This window comes from Pungitius pungitius, chromosome 2 (genome assembly GCF_949316345.1).
Source record: "Pungitius pungitius chromosome 2, fPunPun2.1, whole genome shotgun sequence".
Taxonomy (NCBI): Eukaryota; Metazoa; Chordata; class Actinopteri; order Perciformes; family Gasterosteidae; genus Pungitius; species Pungitius pungitius.
In genome coordinates this window covers 11,419,252-11,438,737 of record NC_084901.1, presented here as the reverse complement: position 1 = coordinate 11,438,737, position 19,486 = coordinate 11,419,252, and the positions used below count along the sequence as shown (strand labels likewise).

At 41.5% G+C, this 19,486-nt stretch overlaps 1 protein-coding gene across 1 annotated transcript; it reads right to left on the bottom strand.

The window, feature by feature from the left end:
• Positions 1–4,613: 4,613 nt before the first annotated feature.
• Positions 4,614–17,571, bottom strand: LOC134112216 (NXPE family member 3-like). The gene is made up of 7 exons (XM_062560407.1): positions 17,466–17,571; positions 11,863–12,000; positions 10,604–11,047; positions 7,353–7,648; positions 6,484–6,551; positions 6,156–6,359; positions 4,614–6,073 (listed from the first exon to the last, which is right to left on the bottom strand). Exons 2-7 carry the CDS (start codon positions 11,962–11,964, stop codon positions 5,520–5,522), a joined length of 1,668 nt encoding a protein of 555 aa, XP_062416391.1. The 5' UTR covers positions 11,965–12,000; positions 17,466–17,571; the 3' UTR covers positions 4,614–5,519.
• Between the last annotated feature and the right edge of the window lie 1,915 nt (positions 17,572–19,486).

The following is a 19,486-nucleotide window of genomic DNA, read 5'->3' as shown; positions in this document are numbered from 1 at the left end:
TTTTGGATTGCTAAAGCACAATTTTCAAAACAGGGCCCGTGTTTTCAAAACACTACACACAATTATCACAACCACACACCCAATTAGCAAAACACTAAAGATTCTTTGCAAAATTAAACACACTTGTTAAAACTATACACTTCTTTTTAAAAAACACACTTTGTTACCATATGAAGCACACACGTTTCACATTACTATACTCTGTTTGCACGAGTTACCAGAGGTGTGGACTCGAGTCATGTGACTTGGACTCGAGTCAGACTCGAGTCATGAATTTGATGACCTGAGACTCGACTCGACAAAACGTACAAAGACTTGCAACTCGACTTGGACTTGAACACCGATGACTCGTGACTTGACTTGGACTCGAGCCCTTTGACTCGAGAAGACTTGCTACTTCCCATGAAAACTGGGGGAAAACATTTTCACACGGCCGCTCTGTTTATCTGCATCTGTCAAAAAAATGTGCGCCACCTGTATGCAGAGAGCGCGCACTGCCTGCACGACATCCAATCACTGCAGTCCATTTGACCGTATCAACGAGACAGCTCGTTCATGGTTACAAAAATCGGGATTTTTGAACCCGGATTCAGACTCCGATGGAAATCCTCGCCAACATTATGTCAACGTCCGTTTTAAAGTAGTGTAATGAGCTGAGTTAAAGTTATTAGTTAATCAGTTATGCAGATGTTGCATGTGTTCACGTTATGCTCCGTTACCAGCTGTAGTTACGCGAGACAACCCGAGTTTTGGGGGGCCGTGTATGCGGAAGTGTTCGTTCGGCGTGGTGACGGCCAACAGTGACCGAAGTTGAGTTGTTTTATATAAATAAATGCAGCGGAGTTGCAAGCCAGTCATCGCCTCCTTATTTACGCTGCAGCATTGGGGTGAGCGTTACAGCACTATAACACAGTCACAGTCGATCCACCGTTACCCTTCCCTTCGTAGTCTAGGTCTGTGAGGCAGCGCACCATCACCCAGGGTTCCCCGTCCCCACTATAATAAAATGACTCGAAATGACTCGAAACTAAAATGGTACGACTTGTGACTCGACTTGAGACTTGTTGGCTGTGACTTGTGACTCGACTTGGGACTTGCTTCGTCTTTGACTCGACTTGACTCGGGACTCGAGGGCAATGACTTGAGACTTGCTTGTGACTTGCCTAACAGTGACTTGATCCCACCTCTGCGAGTTACACTCTACTGTGATAAACTTAAAACACTTTTAGCACTTCTACTTTCCTATGATTAGAGTAGGCTACTACATCAACAAAGTACAAATATAATGTAAATTCACCAAACACTACACAAGACCAATGTTGCTGATTGAAGATACTCATTTATTTCTGAACACGCCCAAAATGTTGACATGGAGATCCATGATACTGTAACCAAGCGTCACTTTACGTATTGTAAATGAAAAAAAATATATTAAAAAAATAGATATTGTCTCTTTGCCTAGCTGGATCTGGCCAGAGAATTTCATCAACATCGCAAGCAATGTTGTCATTAGCAAGACACCTTGGAAAGAAACGTCTTGAATGACGAATCCATCCTTGCATTGCTGCTACCTCCATCTGGTCACAGGCGTCCTCCATGGCTTGGATGAGGGGTACCTCAGCCTGGAGACGGAAATCATATACCTTCCACCGCCATGCAGAGAAAAACTCTTCTATATGGTGGAAGATATAGGACGGTGAACTGTGGATGTTGCTGAAACCAGTTCTGAACCAGAGCAGAGCGGTGGAAAGACACATTGTCCCAGACAACAATGTATTGCATTCGATCGATTTGATGCTGTTATGTTGTGCAATTGGTCCAAGAATGCAAGAATGAGTGCTGTGTTTTAAGGGTCCATATGGGCATGGCGGTAGAGGACCCCATTCTGTGTAATGGCTGCACAGAGTGTTATATTACCCCCACGTTGCCCTGGGACATTGACTATAGCCCTGTGGCCAATGATGTTTCTTCCCCTCCTTCGTGTTCTTGTCAGGTTGAACCCAGCCTCATCTACATAAATGAACTCATGCTGGATCTCCTCTCCATCCATTTGTAAAACTCTCTGAAAAACGGTGTCAGGCAAAATGGTGTAGTTCAGTGTAGATCTAGTAGACATATTACAGTAAAAGATTATGAGACAGTATGCAAGATCACACTGCTAAAGTAAATACACACCTCTGCATAATCATGCCGCGCTCGTTTCACTCTTTCGGAATTGCGCTCGAAAGGCACTCGATAAATTTGCTTCATTTGAATAGGTTTTTTTTTTAGGATGCGTGCCAGTGTTGATGTTGAGACCTGATGGATATCGTTGAAAATGGCGTGGTCATTGACAATGTTAGCTTGGAGCTGCTTGAGTGTTATAGCATTGTTGGCCAAAACCAGATTTACTATCTCCCTCTCTTGCTGTTCTGTGAACATAGGTCTTCCCCCTTGTCGTCCCTGACCCTCAATCCTATGTAGAAAAACCAGTATACAATAGTACAATAATTTCACAAGAAAAGGTAACAGAAGTGCTGATAGTGCATAGAATACAGTACTGTAAGCAGTTACTGAAACCGTGCAGATGTTGTTGATATGATATTTTTACAATACCTATTTTCCAGTCGAAATGTTCTCATCACACTTGCCACTGTATATCGGCTTAGATTTGGCTGAACTCCCAGTCCAGCCTCCCTCAGCGTCAGGCCGTGGTTGACAACGTGGTCAACCAGTGTTGCGCGGATCTCATTTGTCAGATTCGGTCCTCTTTGAGCACATGCTTGTCTTCCTCCTCTTCCTGGTCGATCTTCTTCTTCTCCTTCTCCTTCTCGTCCTCGTCCTACTCTTTCCATTGTGCTTGAAGACCGATGAACTCACCTGCTGCTTTTTATAGTGCTTATACACCTGATTGGTGTGTCTACAATTAAGCAAACAGGTGTTTGCACACCTGATGACTGTGTTGAAGCAATTGGTTGGACGGTGTGCATATTTGACAGTCAGTGCTTTGGTATTGCAAGGACATGACTTCATGATAGATTTTTGTGTGTAATGTATGTTAAGAGTGTTTAGTGTTTTGCAAATCACTGTGTGTAGAGTTTTGCAACAGGTGTGAGGTTGACAATGTGCTTATAGTTGTGCAAATATGGGCTGATGTTTTGCATCTTGAGTGTAGTGTTTTGCTAATAGTGTAATACTTTTAATTTTAGTGTGTAAGCGATCCAAAAAAACTGTAAGACCATTCAAATATTAAAATGTTCAGCTCCTTCAGGAGAGGTGTGCTATGACTCTTCAGATTTTTAGCTCTTATAATTGAATTAATATAAATTAAAATCATCAACCTTTTTAACATGGTTTCCAATGGATTACATTTTCAAATCCTGTCAAAACTTCTTCAACTTTCAACTTTTTCAGCTTTTCCAATCTTTCAGCTAGAGACACCATTATTTCAAAATAAAAGCCTCAATGATTATCTGTACCTCAACAATGGGTACACCACAATTGCTTTCAAATACTAGTGAAACTAGTACTTACTTCTTCTACTGCTGCTAAAACTAAACCTCATATTACTACAAAACATGTCTTTTTTAATTCTCAGCTTTTCCTATTTCGATTATTTCAGCTTTTATTATATCTGTGTTTTCAAATTCATAGAAGCTTCTCCCATTTCTGTTTTTTTTTGCGATTCTTTCAAATTCATTTCAGCTTTTCTCATTTCTGTATTTTAAACCATTTTTAAATGTATTTCAGCTGTTTCTATTCTTTCCGCAATGTTTAGAATACTTTCAGCTTGTTTCATTTCTGTACTTTAAGCAACTTTTTCAAATTATTTCAGCTTGCATTCCAACGCATTTTCAGCAGGAAATGCATTTTCTAGTTTTTCTTAGCAGAAATGCATCAGTACAGTACACTGTTTTTCAAGTTCATGTATGATTGGTCATATCACCTGTTAATCACCTCCCTGCGAAGGGTCAATTGCATGCTTAAAACAGAGCATAACGGTTAAAGCCCAGCCCATTTCAAGACAACCCAAAAACAATTCTGTCATACTTGAAACTGAAAACAATTCTGTCATACTTCCAACAAAGTCAACAGTGTGAGTTCATTCTACAGTTGAACCCTGCACAGGGTTGTCCCGCTCCATTGGGGATAATTGTTGGCCATTTAGAAGAACAACAAAGGCCGTCTTGTAGTACTGCAGATGACACTCTGAGGACATGATGGCCAGAACACATTACAACACTCGTTTTTGTAAAATAAATTAAAAAGCGGTGGTGATCGACTTGCTATGAGCAAAGGTGCATATATTTGGATCCTTAATATAATTCAGAAAATAAACTTGAGTGACCACTCAAGATTTATGGAAACACATATTTTACATTAAAACACCTTATGCATAGCGATTGTGTGCGTAAGTAAACGCTATGGCACCAGGATGGCAATGTTTCACTAAGGTCAACAGCATTAAGATGACCTTTCTAAATTGACTTCTGCTGTTTAACTTGATGATAGTACCTGTAGCACCTGAAAAAGTAAACCCTTCGGAGACACAACTAGTTCGGGAGAAGAGAATGATTTGTTTCAATGTTTGTCTAAGAAGAAAAACAGGGTCTTGATGAATGATCAAAGTTGTAAAAGTCCATTTATTACTTGTAAGCAGGAGGTCAAATACACAAGCACGTATTACAGTGCTCTGTGGAGATGGCCTCTCCGAGCAGTTAAAAACACTGAGCTTTTATACAAACACATGAAGGCCATCCTTAGTGGCAGGTATGAAAAATTGCAAACCAAGTTGAGATAAGAACCACGGTTAAGATGGTGTTCCTTTGTCCGAGCATTTGTGTTAAAGTATGTTTGACTGCCCTCTTTTCTTCATACACAGCTGAAAATGGAAACTTTTGAATCACCCTGCTTTTCGCACATTTCTTCAATTCAGACAATAATCACTCTTTTAGCATAACACTGTTATAACATATTTGACCATTACAAGAGTCAGATGGTGGATCCTTACCTTTGCAGGTAGGAAATCTTTTTATGTCATGCCAAAAGTGTTCCTTACATCCATAAGCGCTAATCTAAACTGCGCTTAATGTTAAATATTTAGAAATGGAATGTTCAATTTTAGCAAGCAAATCATGGAAAAACTGATTTTAGGTTGAAATACATTTTCTAGTTGTATAAATTATTTCCGTCTTTTGAATTTAATGTGTTGCAACTCGGTTATGTAATTCATTCTGCATGAATGAAATCTATTGAGTTCTGCCCATCTTGGAAAAGGGTTTCTTCCACCTAAGTTTTCTTCCTCTCCACAAAATATTCAAATTTGGGTAAAATTTCTTATTCCGAAGCGAGGGTCTCGGGACAATCAATGTTGCATGTGTGGAGATTGTTAAGGCTTTTTAGGGCAATTTGTGATTTAATTTGAGCATTGATGTGTTCTGAGCATTAATTGATGAATAAAATGAAGCACTTGCTGTAAACAAAGATAACCTTACCATGTGTTCAAATACACAGTAGGCACCCCCCAAAAACACAAACATCTAACCGTGCTTTTGAGGACATACATAGGACAACATAGAGTTTACCATATTCTCAATAATGGGAGGTGGTGGGTGGAGGTCTAGCGGCAAGTGGTGGGCCAGGGTCATTTCCCAGGCATCGATCAGATGAACTTTCAGTCCTTTGAACATGGCTTTGAGCACCTTATCACACTGCAGCGAATACCAGTCGCTGTTCAGTGGGGGCACTTTATCGTTCAAACTTCTTGAGTTTCCAGTCCGGACGATGACCAGCGTGCCGGGATTTGTGTCCAGCAGCTGCACCACCGCCCTACGGATGCTCTGTAGCCTCCTGATATAGATATCCATTGGGGAAGTGGTAAAGTGAGCCCAGATGCCTAGGACTACGACGTCGTTGGGGCCTGCGTCCAAGTCATCTAGCTCATTAGCAGTGTAACGAAGCTCTCTGATTGGGATAGGGAGTGAAAGAAGAGGAGGAGCGTGGCAGCGGTAACTCACCAAGATGTTGTTTTCATTGTCCAAAGACTTTAAAGGTGCAATGTGTCTGGGGTTGTGCAAGTCAAATTCCTTGAGACCTGAAAGTATGACATGGCTAAAATATTAAACTGCAGTCAAAACAAAATCAAACAATACCTAGAAATGCTTTGGATCAGCTACCTGGTAGAACTGCATTGAGAAAGTCAAACCACTGCCTCACTGTGGAGTCTCCATACATGTGAACTGCTTTGCCTTTCAGACACTGCGTGATGGCAGACGTGTTGAATTGAGATACTGTGATGCCTCCTAGAGCTCGCCACACACCCTGGTAGTAATAACCAGATGGTAGAGATGCCACTGAGCTGCTCTTCACCTTCAGCTGACCTGAGAGGAAGATAATAAGGCTTGGTTTATCCCATTAAAAAACAAAACTAAGGTATAAAAGGTTATACCCAAGAGATTCTATATATTGCTAACTAAAAAAAAATAATAATAAAATAAACAATACCATCCTCTGGCAACACAGTGACGTTGGAAGGTCCTGCAGCCTGAATGGAGACTTTCATGTTAACGCCACTGAAAAAGGCAAAACAAAAACATGTCTAACAACTTCGTACAACAACTCAAATAAAAGTAAAGCATTTGACATAATTTAAAGTTAAATCTAGGAAAAAATAAAAATCAACATTGTATCAGTTATGCTGCTTTTAAAAAGATTTGTATATACTCCATATCAGAAATTGTGTTTTGGATACTCAAAAACAGGGCTTTTACTTTGAAGAAATCTCCAAATCTTTACAGTAAAAATCCTTCATATTTATTATCGTAGGGAAGAGGTCCTTAACACTGTCTGGAACTATAGAAATTTGTTTTTATTTCAGTTCAAATATGGAGAAATTATCTTTTTGAACTTGCAAAAATGACTTGATATGGGGCTTTTACTTGAGAAATCCCTAGAAATGTACAGTAAAAATATTGCATTTATTGTACGAGGTCCCGAACTCACTTCAGTCATTGTCCAGAATATTTGATTAAACAGCTTTTATTCCGGTTACTTGCTCAATACCGTAACTATCTGCATACACATGCACTAAAATTTAATCGTTGGCTGAGTTGACACGGATCAGTAGTACAAAAGGTATTATGCACTTTGATGCATCAGAATGAGGGATTTGCTGTGCAAAGATACATAGGTGCAAGCTCACAAAACATACAGGTGAATAAAAGCAACCAATTGCATGATTCTTTTTGCACAGAGAGTAAAACCTCCAAATGTGGAAATGGAGAGTGAAGTAGTGTTTGTATTATTTTTAATGTCAATGTTAACTCCCTGAGGTCACAAACCTCTAAGCCTCTCATGATTCTCTGTTCACTCACCTCTGAAAGAGCTTATTCTCCTCAGCTGAAAGGTAATTATCGTATCCTGCCTTGAAGTGGTTGATCCTGGTATCACAGCTCAGGTTCTTTGGCTTGTAACAGAACCAGGGCTCGCCTGATCGGAGGTCAGTGTGGTTACACACCGGCTGTTGGGTTGACCGCAGGCAGACGTTACAGGGGGTGGTTTCAGAGAGTGAGCCTGAGCGGTAGAGGCTCTTGTAGTAAACCCTGTCGGGATGTTGTCTGTTTATCCTGTTTAGCACAGTGACAGCTTCGCCAGGATGAACCAAGGTCACCTGATTGGAAAGAGAACAAGAATTATTTTCACCATGTTAAAGCATTGAAGCTCCTCAATGTCTCAGCGCTATCAGTCCTACCCTGTAATTTCCACCTAATCAGTATATTCTGTCCAGCTGCTATTCACATTCACCTTGTCAGCCCCAGTGTTGTGCCTGAACGTGTTCATTGAACGATAGTTCATGAACTCGTTCATATTTTGGGCGAACGTGAACTGAACGTACTGTTTTAATGCCCGATGAACGTCACTGTGAACTCGTTCATTCTGGTGTCTGTGAACGGCACGTTCTTTCAGGTTAACATCGTTCAATAGGGTGCCACACTCCGTAAACGCACCTTAATAAGTAGTGGAAAAAACACCCAATCTGGCAACACCAGCCACCAGCGTCGCACCGCACATGCGTCATAAAAAAAAAGAAATGCATGGAGGCGACAGCTGTGTGTTGCAAGAGGCGGCGTATAATAATTGAAATGAGTTTTATGAAGTTACTGACAAGGTCGGTGAGGATGGGAGGAATCTGACCTTTCTTTGCAAACATTTGCACCTTAATGATAACTGTCGTGTTTTTATTCCTTATTTTAAAAAGACCATTCAAGCAGCATGTAACAACGGGGGGTGCGAGGTCGAGGCAGGGAGGACTCAGACGCAGGGTTAATGAACAAAATAAAAGGACTTTTAATAGTCAAAGAACTCGAACTCAAAATCACTCCAACCAAAAAAACAGGAAGGAGGCAAAAACAAAAACCAAGAAACACAAACAAGGACCTGGACTTGAAAACACAGACTTGACTTACACATGGACGGGTCGACATGTAATGACGCCACACAAGACAAGAGACTCACAGGGCTTAAATACACAAGGGAGGTGCAGGTGATTGGACACAGGTGGAAACGATCAGGCACGGCAGACAATCACAAGGGACGACAGGACAAGGCAGGAAGTGAAGTCACCCAGGAACACAAGAGACATGAAAACTACAAAATAAGACATAGAGCAGACCCAAACCGTGACACAGCATGTGTTTGAGAATGTACTGTAGGAGGGAACGCTGCAGCTGCTGCTAGTGTGGAGTGAATGGACAGCAACATTAAAGCAACAATCCCCCCAATGCTAATGTAAACTGGTTGGATAAGGATTCAAAATTTGGATATGAAGATGAAATCTGATGCATAGCTTCAGTGTTAAAACTGATAAAATAATTGCTGTCTGTGGTTCTATATGGGCTTTGGCAATACTTTTGAAAAATAATAGCTTGCAGCAACATATGGAAAAAAAGAACTGAACTAGTTGGAACTGTGAACTTAGTTCAAGTAGTTTGAACTATGAAAAATTTGTGAACTGAACTTTGAACTAGTTCATGTAGAAAGTGAAGTTTCCCTACACTGGTCAGCCCAATCACACTCATCTGTCTACCCCACTCACCTCATTCAGAATTTAAACCCCTCACTCACTTTCTGCATTGAAATTATGTACCTGAATGTTTTTCAACATTAAAACACCGCAAAAAAATTCAACTTAAAAAAAAAAACTGTTGAAATATTCAGCCGCAACAGAAATGGAGGTTACAATATTAAACCCAAAAAGTTTCAACCTTGACACACCAACATCCGGGATACTAAGGAAGAGCAATCGATTCTAGATTCAAGATCAGGAGCGTGCGTCAAGCTAAAGGAGCGAGCACCAAAAACACCTTCGGCTTTGGATTGTAGCCATGTCCAATAATAACAGGGCTTTAACTCTTCTTTATGCCATCAGTGTGGTTTGTGTCTGTAAGATTCCGTAATAGACAGCTGACATTTGTACATTAACAGACTGTATTGGACATGAACTAAGCGGAAGTTAAACGAGAGCGTACAGCCACTCAGAATACAACTCTTCTTCTAGTTTAGAATTAATTTAATGATGCTGAGATCCTTTGACAAGCTGTTAGGAGAGATTGGCGGAGTTTTGAATCCAGGAGCGTGCTTGAAGAGGCACATGAGCCGCTGTATCGTAGTGGGGGGGGGGGCAGCGGCTTTAACAGAGCGTGGAGACGCATAAACCCGACAGGACATGCAGGAATAACCACAGTAGCGCCGAGTGCGGAAGTGGTTGCTGGAAGGATCCTTTTTCTGAGCGGCACAAGCCGATCTTAGTTGGGTATGAAGCGGCATTCAAAGTCTACGTAACGTTAAATGAAGATCTTCATGACCATGGGTAAACTTTATTGAGGATCTGGCGCAACACAGCGACCTGCAAGTAGCGCAGAGTCTTACATAAAGGGATGTACGTCTTAATGCGAGGCTTTAGAATTCATCTCAAAGGGATTCTGTATTTGCTCATAAAGTCTGAAACAAGAACCCATTTTTCAGTGACGATGTTACGTGCCTACTGGTTTTTGAACTACTGGTTTGGCTACGTGTGTGTGTTTGTTTTCCCCCGACAGGCAGGTGTTGTCTGCCTCCGTCACTTGAGTTGTCACACATTTGCGAACATATTGTGCTGAAAATGTTCAAAAATGCATCCCATATCCATTGCAGCGATTACGATTGTATAGGTGAGCACTAAGTGAGCACCACTTTAGCTTGACGCAGGTTTACATTTTTGGGGTTGAAAATTGTAACCTCCATTTCTGTTGCGGCTGAATATTTCAACAGTTTTTTTTTTAGGTTGAATTTTTTTGCGGTGTTTTAATTTAAACATTCAGGTACATCATTCCAATGCATAAATATTCAGTGCTAGAAATTCAATCACCTTTTTATTTCAATCCCCGATGGCACAGATTTACTTCCATAGATTGGTGATTGTCAAATCAAAGCTCAACTTCAAATGGTCTAATATAGGTCTGTCAAACTTGAAAGGTTTGCTTGGGAAGAATATGAATTAGAAGGGACAGGGCTTTGTGAACAATGTATTATGATAATAAAAAGACTTTATGTATCAATTCATTCAACATCATGGTTTAAGCATCACCTCAACACGTGCGTCTCCTTCCCAGAGCAAAGAGAATACAGCAGAGTAGCTCCCATTCAGATGATCCACAAATTGCCCAGCCACACCTGCTTCAAGCTTCCGGTTGTGCAGACTGGCGGTCAGGAAGTCCCCCCCAGACTTCTTGGGATGACCTTGGAAGTCAAAGGTTTGTATCATAGCCTCCAGCTGGTCCCCTACATGCCACTGCCCCCCTTTCCTCCCTGGGAGGATGGTGAAGGTGCTGTGGGCTGGATCAGTTGTCTGCTCCAAGGAATTAGGAGATGGTAAAAGTGGATTTTCAGGCCGAGCAATGGAGTCTAGTATGAGGCGTTCCTCCAAAGCATCCTGGGGGGACCGTGGCTGGAAGGTGCAGAATCTGTGATTAACAATACGATGAGGAGAGACTCGTGGCATGATGATGGTGGAGTTGACTTCAGGCTGAAACTGACAGGGGGTCGAAAGAGAGAAGGTGTCAAAATACACTTGCACTGAAAAATCTGCCATATAAATTAAAAACGCAAACATTCCAATAACTATTTCCTAATAATTGACCCATGGGACGATTTTTGGACAGGTTTTGCTTTCTCTTTTGCACAAGCCTAGATTGTATATGTTTTCTGGGATATTCAGAAAGATAATAAATAAAGTACTGTTTAGTATCCACCTCAGTTTTTACAATGATTCCAGTTTAACTTTCACACTCACCATGTCACTTTCTTGACTACCCACCCTCATGCCTTCCCAGTGTGCTGATGCAGCTCCCCACTTGTGTCTTGTTGACGCACCCTCCCCTTGTGTACATAAGTGAAGTGCTCTCTGTTGTTCGTCTTGTACTGATTGTCATGGGTGCCAGCACCTTTATGCCCTCCCAAGCCTAGTAAGTGGTTTAATGATAAAGTTTACTACATTATCTGGATTTTGGCTCTGCCTGACCCTCTTAAACTTCTGCCTTGAACTATTTTTTGTACCGGACCTTGCCTGTCATTGACTAAATACATGAATAGAACCTGGGACTTCTACTTCAGTCTAAAGAGTTGTGCACTGGAGTCCTCCTGTGGCTATGCTTGTCAGTTATAGAATAGTGCTAGTTTCATCCTTGCAAAAGCTGCTGCTGTCAGCAAGTCAAGGTGCAGGATTGAGGGAAAACACAATTCAAATCAAATTCCTTTTTTTTATTTAAACACATTTTAAAACCGTCACAAAACCTGACTAATATTAAATAATTGAAACAAGGTCCTCCCTTCAAAAAAAGGTCTTACTTGCAGAATGTCCATTTGATGTAGCACAAAGATCAAGGCATAGACCATCACAAAGAGGAAGATGATGCTGAAATCCCGTCTTGTACAAGATGTGGTCTTCATGGTGGCAAGTCTTCAACTTTTAGCAAAGCACTTACTCTGAAACAGTGTAAAAAGAAAGTTATACTAAAATAAAAACGGGCTGTCAATAGATAAAAAAATAATAACAACAATCACGAATAATGAATATAAAAATGTTAGTACATTAGTACTAACATGAATATTTTATCATTACGGATTACTTTTTACTTCTACGCCTTACATTTTCACGCAAATTTCTGTACTTCCTACTCCTTACATTTTAAAAATGGCCTTTGTTACTCCTATTTAATTATGGCTTGTCATCATTCAAAAACACACACACACAAAAAAACCTATCCAGATAAATTGCGCCATGCGGATGGAGCGAGTGATGCCGGTTGCAAAAAGTTCCTTTGTCAGGACGGCAGGTTCCGGTGGTCAGTGGTAGGCTCCTTTTTTTCTTAACGGGACAAGCTATTTTCAGTAGGGTATCTAGAGACATGATCCTCCTCCTCCTCATGCAAATTCCAATTAAGTTTAAATGAGTCTTCAAGACCATGGGTTTGCCGTACATGTTTTTTTCTAACTTTATTGAGAATCTGGCACAAAACAGCAGCTTGCAACTAGCGCAGCATCTTAAATAAAGTGATGTATGTCCTGATACTGTCACGGTTTGGTCTCTCTTCCTGTTTTAGTTTGAAGTTTTCATGTCTCTTGTGTCCCTGGATAACTTCACTTCCTGCCTTGTCCTGTGATTGCCTGATTGTTTCCACCTGTGTCCCATCACCCGCACCTCCCTTGTGTATTTAAACCCCGTGTGCCTGTTGTCCCTGGTCGCGTCATTGTTCATGCCTTTATCAGTCCTCGTTGGTGCACGTCCGTTGGCTTCTGTTTGAGTCTTTTGTGGTGAATAAATAGCACCTTCTGGAAAACCTGAATCCTGCGTTTGAGTCCTGCCTGCCTGCCTTCAACCTGCACCCTCGCTCTGTGACAGAATGACGCGACCACAGAAGGACTCAGCAGGGTTTGATTCTGACAGCCCTTTTTGGGAAACTCGCCTGGCTCGTGGGGGTCCACACAGCGTGCAGCGGGCTGCCCGGCGCAACACCGGCACCGGCTTGCCAGCGGACTCCTGGAGCGACTTGGGGCCTGACTACCTTGATTTGAGGAGCCCATTTTTTTCAATGGAAGACAAACGTCGTTGTTGGCCCCAGGAGCTACCAGGAGGAATGCTTCAACCTCCGAGATCTCCTCAATCCAAGGAGAAGGAGCCCGGGGGGGAGGAGACGACGAACCCCCCCAGTCCCGGGCTCCCGACTTGGCCCCCAAACGCCAGTCTCCGCCCGACCCGGCCCCCAGACGCCAGTCTCCGCCCCTCCCGGCCCCCAGACGCCAGTCTCCGCCCGTCCCGGCCCCCAGACGCCAGTCTCCGCCCGATCCGCTCATGAAGCCTGAAAAAACAGGTTTTTTGGCCAGTGTTTTGATAACTGGCTGCTACCAATTCAGTGTTTCAAAACTCTTCCCCCCCCCCCTTCCCCATGAAGTTGTAAACCTAAGAGAGACAATGCAGTATACCTAATCAGTAGGTATATGTCAGTCGTAAGTTGTGACGCATCAGACCAATGTGCGCGCGGGTGCCTGGTGAGAGCTGTCCTATCTGTTGAAATGAGCAGTGAGGCTGTCGCTGCAGAGAAAAAATAGATTGTGCAAGCCCGGCCGTCGACCGCAAGCACCCTCCCGTCAGCCTGCGAAAATGTCCCTGATTTGGGGTTGGGAGAGTTGGCAACCCTATGTTTCTGCAACATGTCGTCAGGTACTGTAATAGTTTAGACAACTGAAGCTACAGCACTAAACATGTCGGTTATTTTTGAACATGTTGAGGCATCAACCTCTAGATTTTTTTTTTTTTGGCCCGCAATTTCTTCACACCCCCCCTTGTTCTTACGTTTTTGTTTCTCCATCGTAATGCACAGATTTCTTTCTGGCTCTGAGCCACTCAATGCATCTGACTGACACACTGAGAGGGAGGGGTGGAGCCTGCTAAGAGATGATGGGGCCAGCCCAGTGTCAGTATGGAAAATGAACCAATGGGCCACTGTCCATGCTTTATGGGCCGGTTGAAAGCAAAAAAAATAATATATTTTTTTTAATTGTATAGGCCTATCGACCGACCCCACGTGCGGCGGCCCACCGGGCATTTGCCCGGTATGCCAGATTACCAGTCTAGCCCTGTTGCTGTATTGTTTGCTACTTTCCAGTTGGATGCAGAGTTTGGGAAAAATGTTCCTTGGGAAGGAAGACCTCTTCCTTCGGAAATGGGAAGGACATATTATTCAGAAACTACTGAAAGTGGCTACACTTGAAAATAACCTGCATGTCTTGCCAGCTGGTGAGGAGATTGATGGCAAGTTAGTTCCATGCATATTTTTATCATAACAGTGTATATGGGATATCTGGGGGGCTTCTTTGTAACCTTAGTATTTTAAATAAAATCTGAATCAGTCTTGTTCAAGTGTTATTTAAATGTATTTAAAGGTCTGATTCCCCTACAACAACAGTGGTTCATCTTTTTCTATTGTGATAATTTTGTGGACAACTTAGTGTCTGAGATGGCATCAGTAAACATATATAGTATATCCCATTTGTCGTTTTTGTTCTGCTTCGAGTTACTTTGCTTCAGAGCCCTTCAGATGCTCACACTGCCTCATACCGCATCCAGGAGGGCTAAAGGATGGGCCAAATGCAGTGTGAAATCGGCTCTTTTATACATCTTGGACATAAAACCGGTAAGAAAAGCAGCTTTGGTCCTATACGGTGTGGGATGTGGGGTTCTCTGTGTGTCTTCTTGTATTTACTTTTTAGCTTGTAGAATAGATGTCCGCTGGTAGGACAGATGGCGTAACCGGATCGGTCCTTATAAGGCAGACAATGTGAATGGTGGAAGAGAGAGCACAGGAAAAATGAAGATAAAATATTATCTGAGATAACGCACCTGCGACCGAAGGGAGAGCCAGTTTGAACCCATTTTCAGGGCAAGGCCGAAGGCTGCAGGAGAGAGTACCAGACACTCATTGTTCGGGGAAGGCATTTGTTACAGAAGGATGAACTGGGTTGAACCAACGTTCAAGTGCACCAGAGGGATTAAAACAGGTCAGTGTCAGAAAGCAGGCGGACTTTGGAAGGGATTTGCTTGCGATGCGTATTTCATTGTCTCCAGATATATCTGCGGAGAATTGCTCATGTACAACTTTTTCTCTTCTAAATAAATGTTAAACTTTTTAACTAATTTCCTGTAGTGGATTCTTCTCGTCAACCAACTCGGGTGGAGAAGGAATATCCTAACAACGGTTATCTTTTTATCCCATCTCAAGTATCAACACGTGCTAATTCATCTTTTACATTGACTAATGGGTTATGTTCACCATATGCTTAGGCATGGAAAATCACATGTTTGATTATCTGTTATTTATACTGGACTACATGGTAAGGGGATGTATGCTACAGTATCACAAGTTTAGCATTGTGATTCTCACATATATTCTGAATTTTGTGTAAACATCACTTGATTATATATATTGTTTTATACAGACATTTGTGTACAATGATATAAGAAACTCACTATTTGATATACTTGTGCTTTCCTAGACTGGAACAAGCATCCCAAGCCTTCTAGAAAGATCTCCTGAGGAAGCAGTGGGAGTCCACCAGCCCAAGCTTCTGTATTTTGGGCACCCCAGAACAGCAGTTCTGTATGTGTTCATTGCAAAGAATGACATTGTCGCCATCCCCCTTCAAGACGAAGGTTTGACATGCGCCATTGACACGTTGTACGTGTCTGTTTTCTGGGTTTGCAACATGGAATATCCTGCCCAACTCGAATCAGTCGAGTTTTTTGAGTATGTTTATGACATGCCCATCTCATGTGGGAAGAAATCAAAAGTTGTGGAGCTTATTGCAAAGCTCCAGGCAGTGTTGTAAGATGCACCTCCATGTACAGTTGTCCCTAATGCAAGAAATCCATTTCAAAACAAGTAGGACACTAATTAGACATCTTAGGCAAGTTCATGCAATTTCAGATGGACAGGATTATACAATTGTATGTAGACAAAACCAGTGTCAAAGAACTTAGCAAAACTTTAATTCTTATGTCAAACATCTCAACAGGGAACACACTCAGGTTGCAAACCCAGTACATTAAGAACAAATGGTCAATTTTGGTTATGTGTCGGAGGATGTTTCTACGCCATCTTGCTCTAATGCTATAGACACTCCAGAAACAGATTTGAAAGCTTCAATGGATTGTCATGTTTCAGACCATCGCAGCTTCATTTGTTGCCAAAATGTACTGTGCGTTCAAATTCCACCCTAACTGATGTGCAAAAAAGCATTGCTTGCAACAAAGAACTACTGGACAAGACATTGGATGATTTAAAGGATAAAACTGCATCTAAAATTGATACTCTATATCAAATGATGCCGCTGTCAAATCTTTAATGCAGGATTTTGAACAAAACAAAATGTCCAAATATTTTTCTGAAAAAAACTCCCTTGTGAAGCCCACAGAAATTTACTTAGGGTACAGAGAGTGACGCGGCAAGAAAGCAGGGGAAATTGACTAAAGTACTGTCTGCAGACACGTGCCAGTATATCTCCATTATTGACACCATAAAGTTTCTCTTTAAAAGTGAAAAGATGCAGAGACTCTCTCAGCAATCTAAGAAAAGTGTTAATGGTAAAATGCACGATTATTGTGATGGCACAGTTTGCACATCATGCATTATACAATACTTATCCTAATGCCCTACAAATCCAACTTTATTTTGATGACTTGGAAACGACTAATCCTTTAGGTTCAAAAACCAAAGTTCACAAAATGGGAGCAGTTTACTTTTGCTTGAGAAATTTGCTTGTGCAATTCAACTCATCCCTTGCAAACATTCACCTTTGTCTACTCTTGAGTATCCGGCTCAACTCTAGTGTCATTGCACTTTACTGCATTGACTAGAGTTGACTGATCGCTCGCTCGCTCTCTCTCGGGCATCAGTTGTTTTTTTTTACTATCTGCTGGCTCTTCACGCACTCAGTGTCTGAAGTGGACCAGTTGTGTTAAATAACTAAATATTAATATTACAAATTAAGCCACACACACTTCCCCTCTCTCTCTCATGATCATCGGTGATACAGAATAATGAGTGATAAACATAAATAAACATAAGAATAAAGAAGGAATACTGTTTTAACCGCAGAAATGCGTCAGTACAGTACACTGTTTTTCAAGTTCATGTATGATTGGTCATATCACCTGTTAATCACCTCCCTGCGAAGGGTCAATTGCATGCTTAAAAAAGAGCATAGCTGTTAAAGCCCAGCCCATTTCAAGACAACCCGACAACTTACGGGTAAATCCTTCCTACTTTCTGGTGAAGTAGAAATGGAAGTAAAATGCAATGTCAAACAAGTACAGAAATTACATTTAACTAATACTAATTTTTGATTAAAACTAGCTTCATATGTCATTTGTTTTAGCGGTTTATGTGACTTACCACATCAAAGATCCCTTTGGAGAGTCCAATCATCAGCTTGTGATCCGTCACTTGATTTAAACACTGAATTACCACCTCACTGTTCTCTGTGCACTTTTTGTGCACCGCTGAATCTTTGTCACAGATGCAAATAAATACAGGAACAGTAGAGTATCATGTTTCACGTCAATGAACTCTGTTGCAAGAAGATATTACCAGTTTTGCCAACCAGTTTGGCGTCAGTCTGCCATGGTTCAGATGTGTTTCAGATGTGCTTTGCCGCGCCCATTTGAACAGGCATGCATCGGAGCAGACTTGTCGGTTCTTGTGAGAGCCAAATATATATAGAGCCAAGAGCAGCGAGTGTAATCACCTACGGCTGCTAACAGCCAAATTATATATTTTATATAAATATAAAATAAATTTTACTCCAGAAATGCCATAAGTTGCAGATGAATTGTTACCTTGTTTATAATGTAATAAGTAGGGCTGTCAAATGATTAAAAATTTTAATCAAATTAATCAGAATTTTCAGTGGATTAATCATGATTAATCACACCTGAATCCTAACCATTTTTTTTTCTGAAATGCATACTTAAGATAAATAACAGGACACAGATACATAATTATCATTATTATTATCATAATTATTATTTTTTACATAAATACATGCTATTGATATTTGACTTGGTTTAATTCATTCCAGAAAATAATCAAAGCAATGTTATTTGATAAGTTACAAACTGATTTCCCTGCATGGCTCTAGAAGGGTCTCGAGCCTCTGCAGTTTATCCCACTCTGCTGTGAGTTTGTGCTCCTGATGGTCCAGGGCTGCGATGACCAGACATGTCAACCCTCCCGATGTTTCAAAGCCCCTCCCGAAAATCTCCCGGACCGACCTTTCTCCCGATTTCCACCCAAACAACAATATTGCCGCACCACCCGTCACTGGGCGCGCCGTTTCAGACCGAACAATAATAAAGGTTACACCTTGAAGTCGAGCGCGGCAATTAGAACGACTGGCGCTGCAAAGAAATCAGTGTGAAATATTCCCATACCTGGGAGGATTTAGATCGCATTGGCTTCTCTTCCTCCACATGTTTCAGAACAGTATTACGGGTCTCTCCGATGGTCTTTCCTCTACCTCTGCTCTTTATTTATTTTTCTTAGAAAAGCTCTGCTGGGCGGAGCTTTTTTTCCTTCTCTGTTCTGCTGCGCGAGAACCGGGGGGGCGATTTGAAAGCTTCAATGGATTGTCATGTTTCAGACCATCGCAGCTTCATTTGTTGCCAAAATGTACTGTGCGTTCAAATTTCACCCTAACTGATGTGCAAAAAAGCATTGCTTGCAACAAAGAACTACTGGACAAGACATTGGATGATTTAAAGGATAAAACTGCATCTAAAATTGATACTCTATATCAAATGATGCCGCTGTCAAATCTTTAATGCAGGATTTTGAACAAAACAAAATGTCCAAATATTTTTCTGAAAAAAACTCCCTTGTGAAGCCCACAGAAATTTTCTTAGTGTACAGAGAGTGACGCGGCAAGAAAGCAGGGGAAATTGACTAAAGTACTGTCTGCAGACACGTGCCAGTATATCTCCATTATTGACACCATAAAGTTTCTCTTTAAAAGTGAAAAGATGCAGAGACTCTCTCAGCAATCTAAAAAAAGTGTTAATGGTAAAATGCACCATTATTGTGATGGCACAGTTTGCACATCATGCATTATACAATACTTATCCTAATGCCCTACAAATCCAACTTTATTTTGATGACTTGGAAACGACTAATCCTTTAGGTTCAAAAACCAAAGTTCACAAAATGGGGGAAATTTGCTTGTGCAATTCAACTCATCCCTTGCAAACATTCACCTTTGTCTACTCTTGAGTATCCGGCTCAACTCGCGTGTCATTGCACTTTACTGCATTGACTAGAGTCGACTGATCTCTCTCTCTCGCTCTCTCGCTCTCTCGCTCTCTCTCGTCGGGCATCAGTTGTTTTTTTTACTGTCTGCTGGCTCTTCACGCACTCAGTGT

Coding starts and splice junctions, on each gene's coding strand:
- LOC134112216 (XM_062560407.1), bottom strand. CDS start 11,964: ATGAAGACCACATCTTGTACAAGACGGGATTTCAGCATCATCTTCCTC. Junction 7,649..10,603: donor AAGGAGACGCACGTGTTGAG/GTGATGCTTAAA, acceptor CTTTCCAATCAG/GTGACCTTGGTTCATCCTGG. Junction 6,360..6,483: donor CACTGTGTTGCCAGAGGATG/GTATTGTTTATT, acceptor TCTTCCTCTCAG/GTCAGCTGAAGGTGAAGAGC.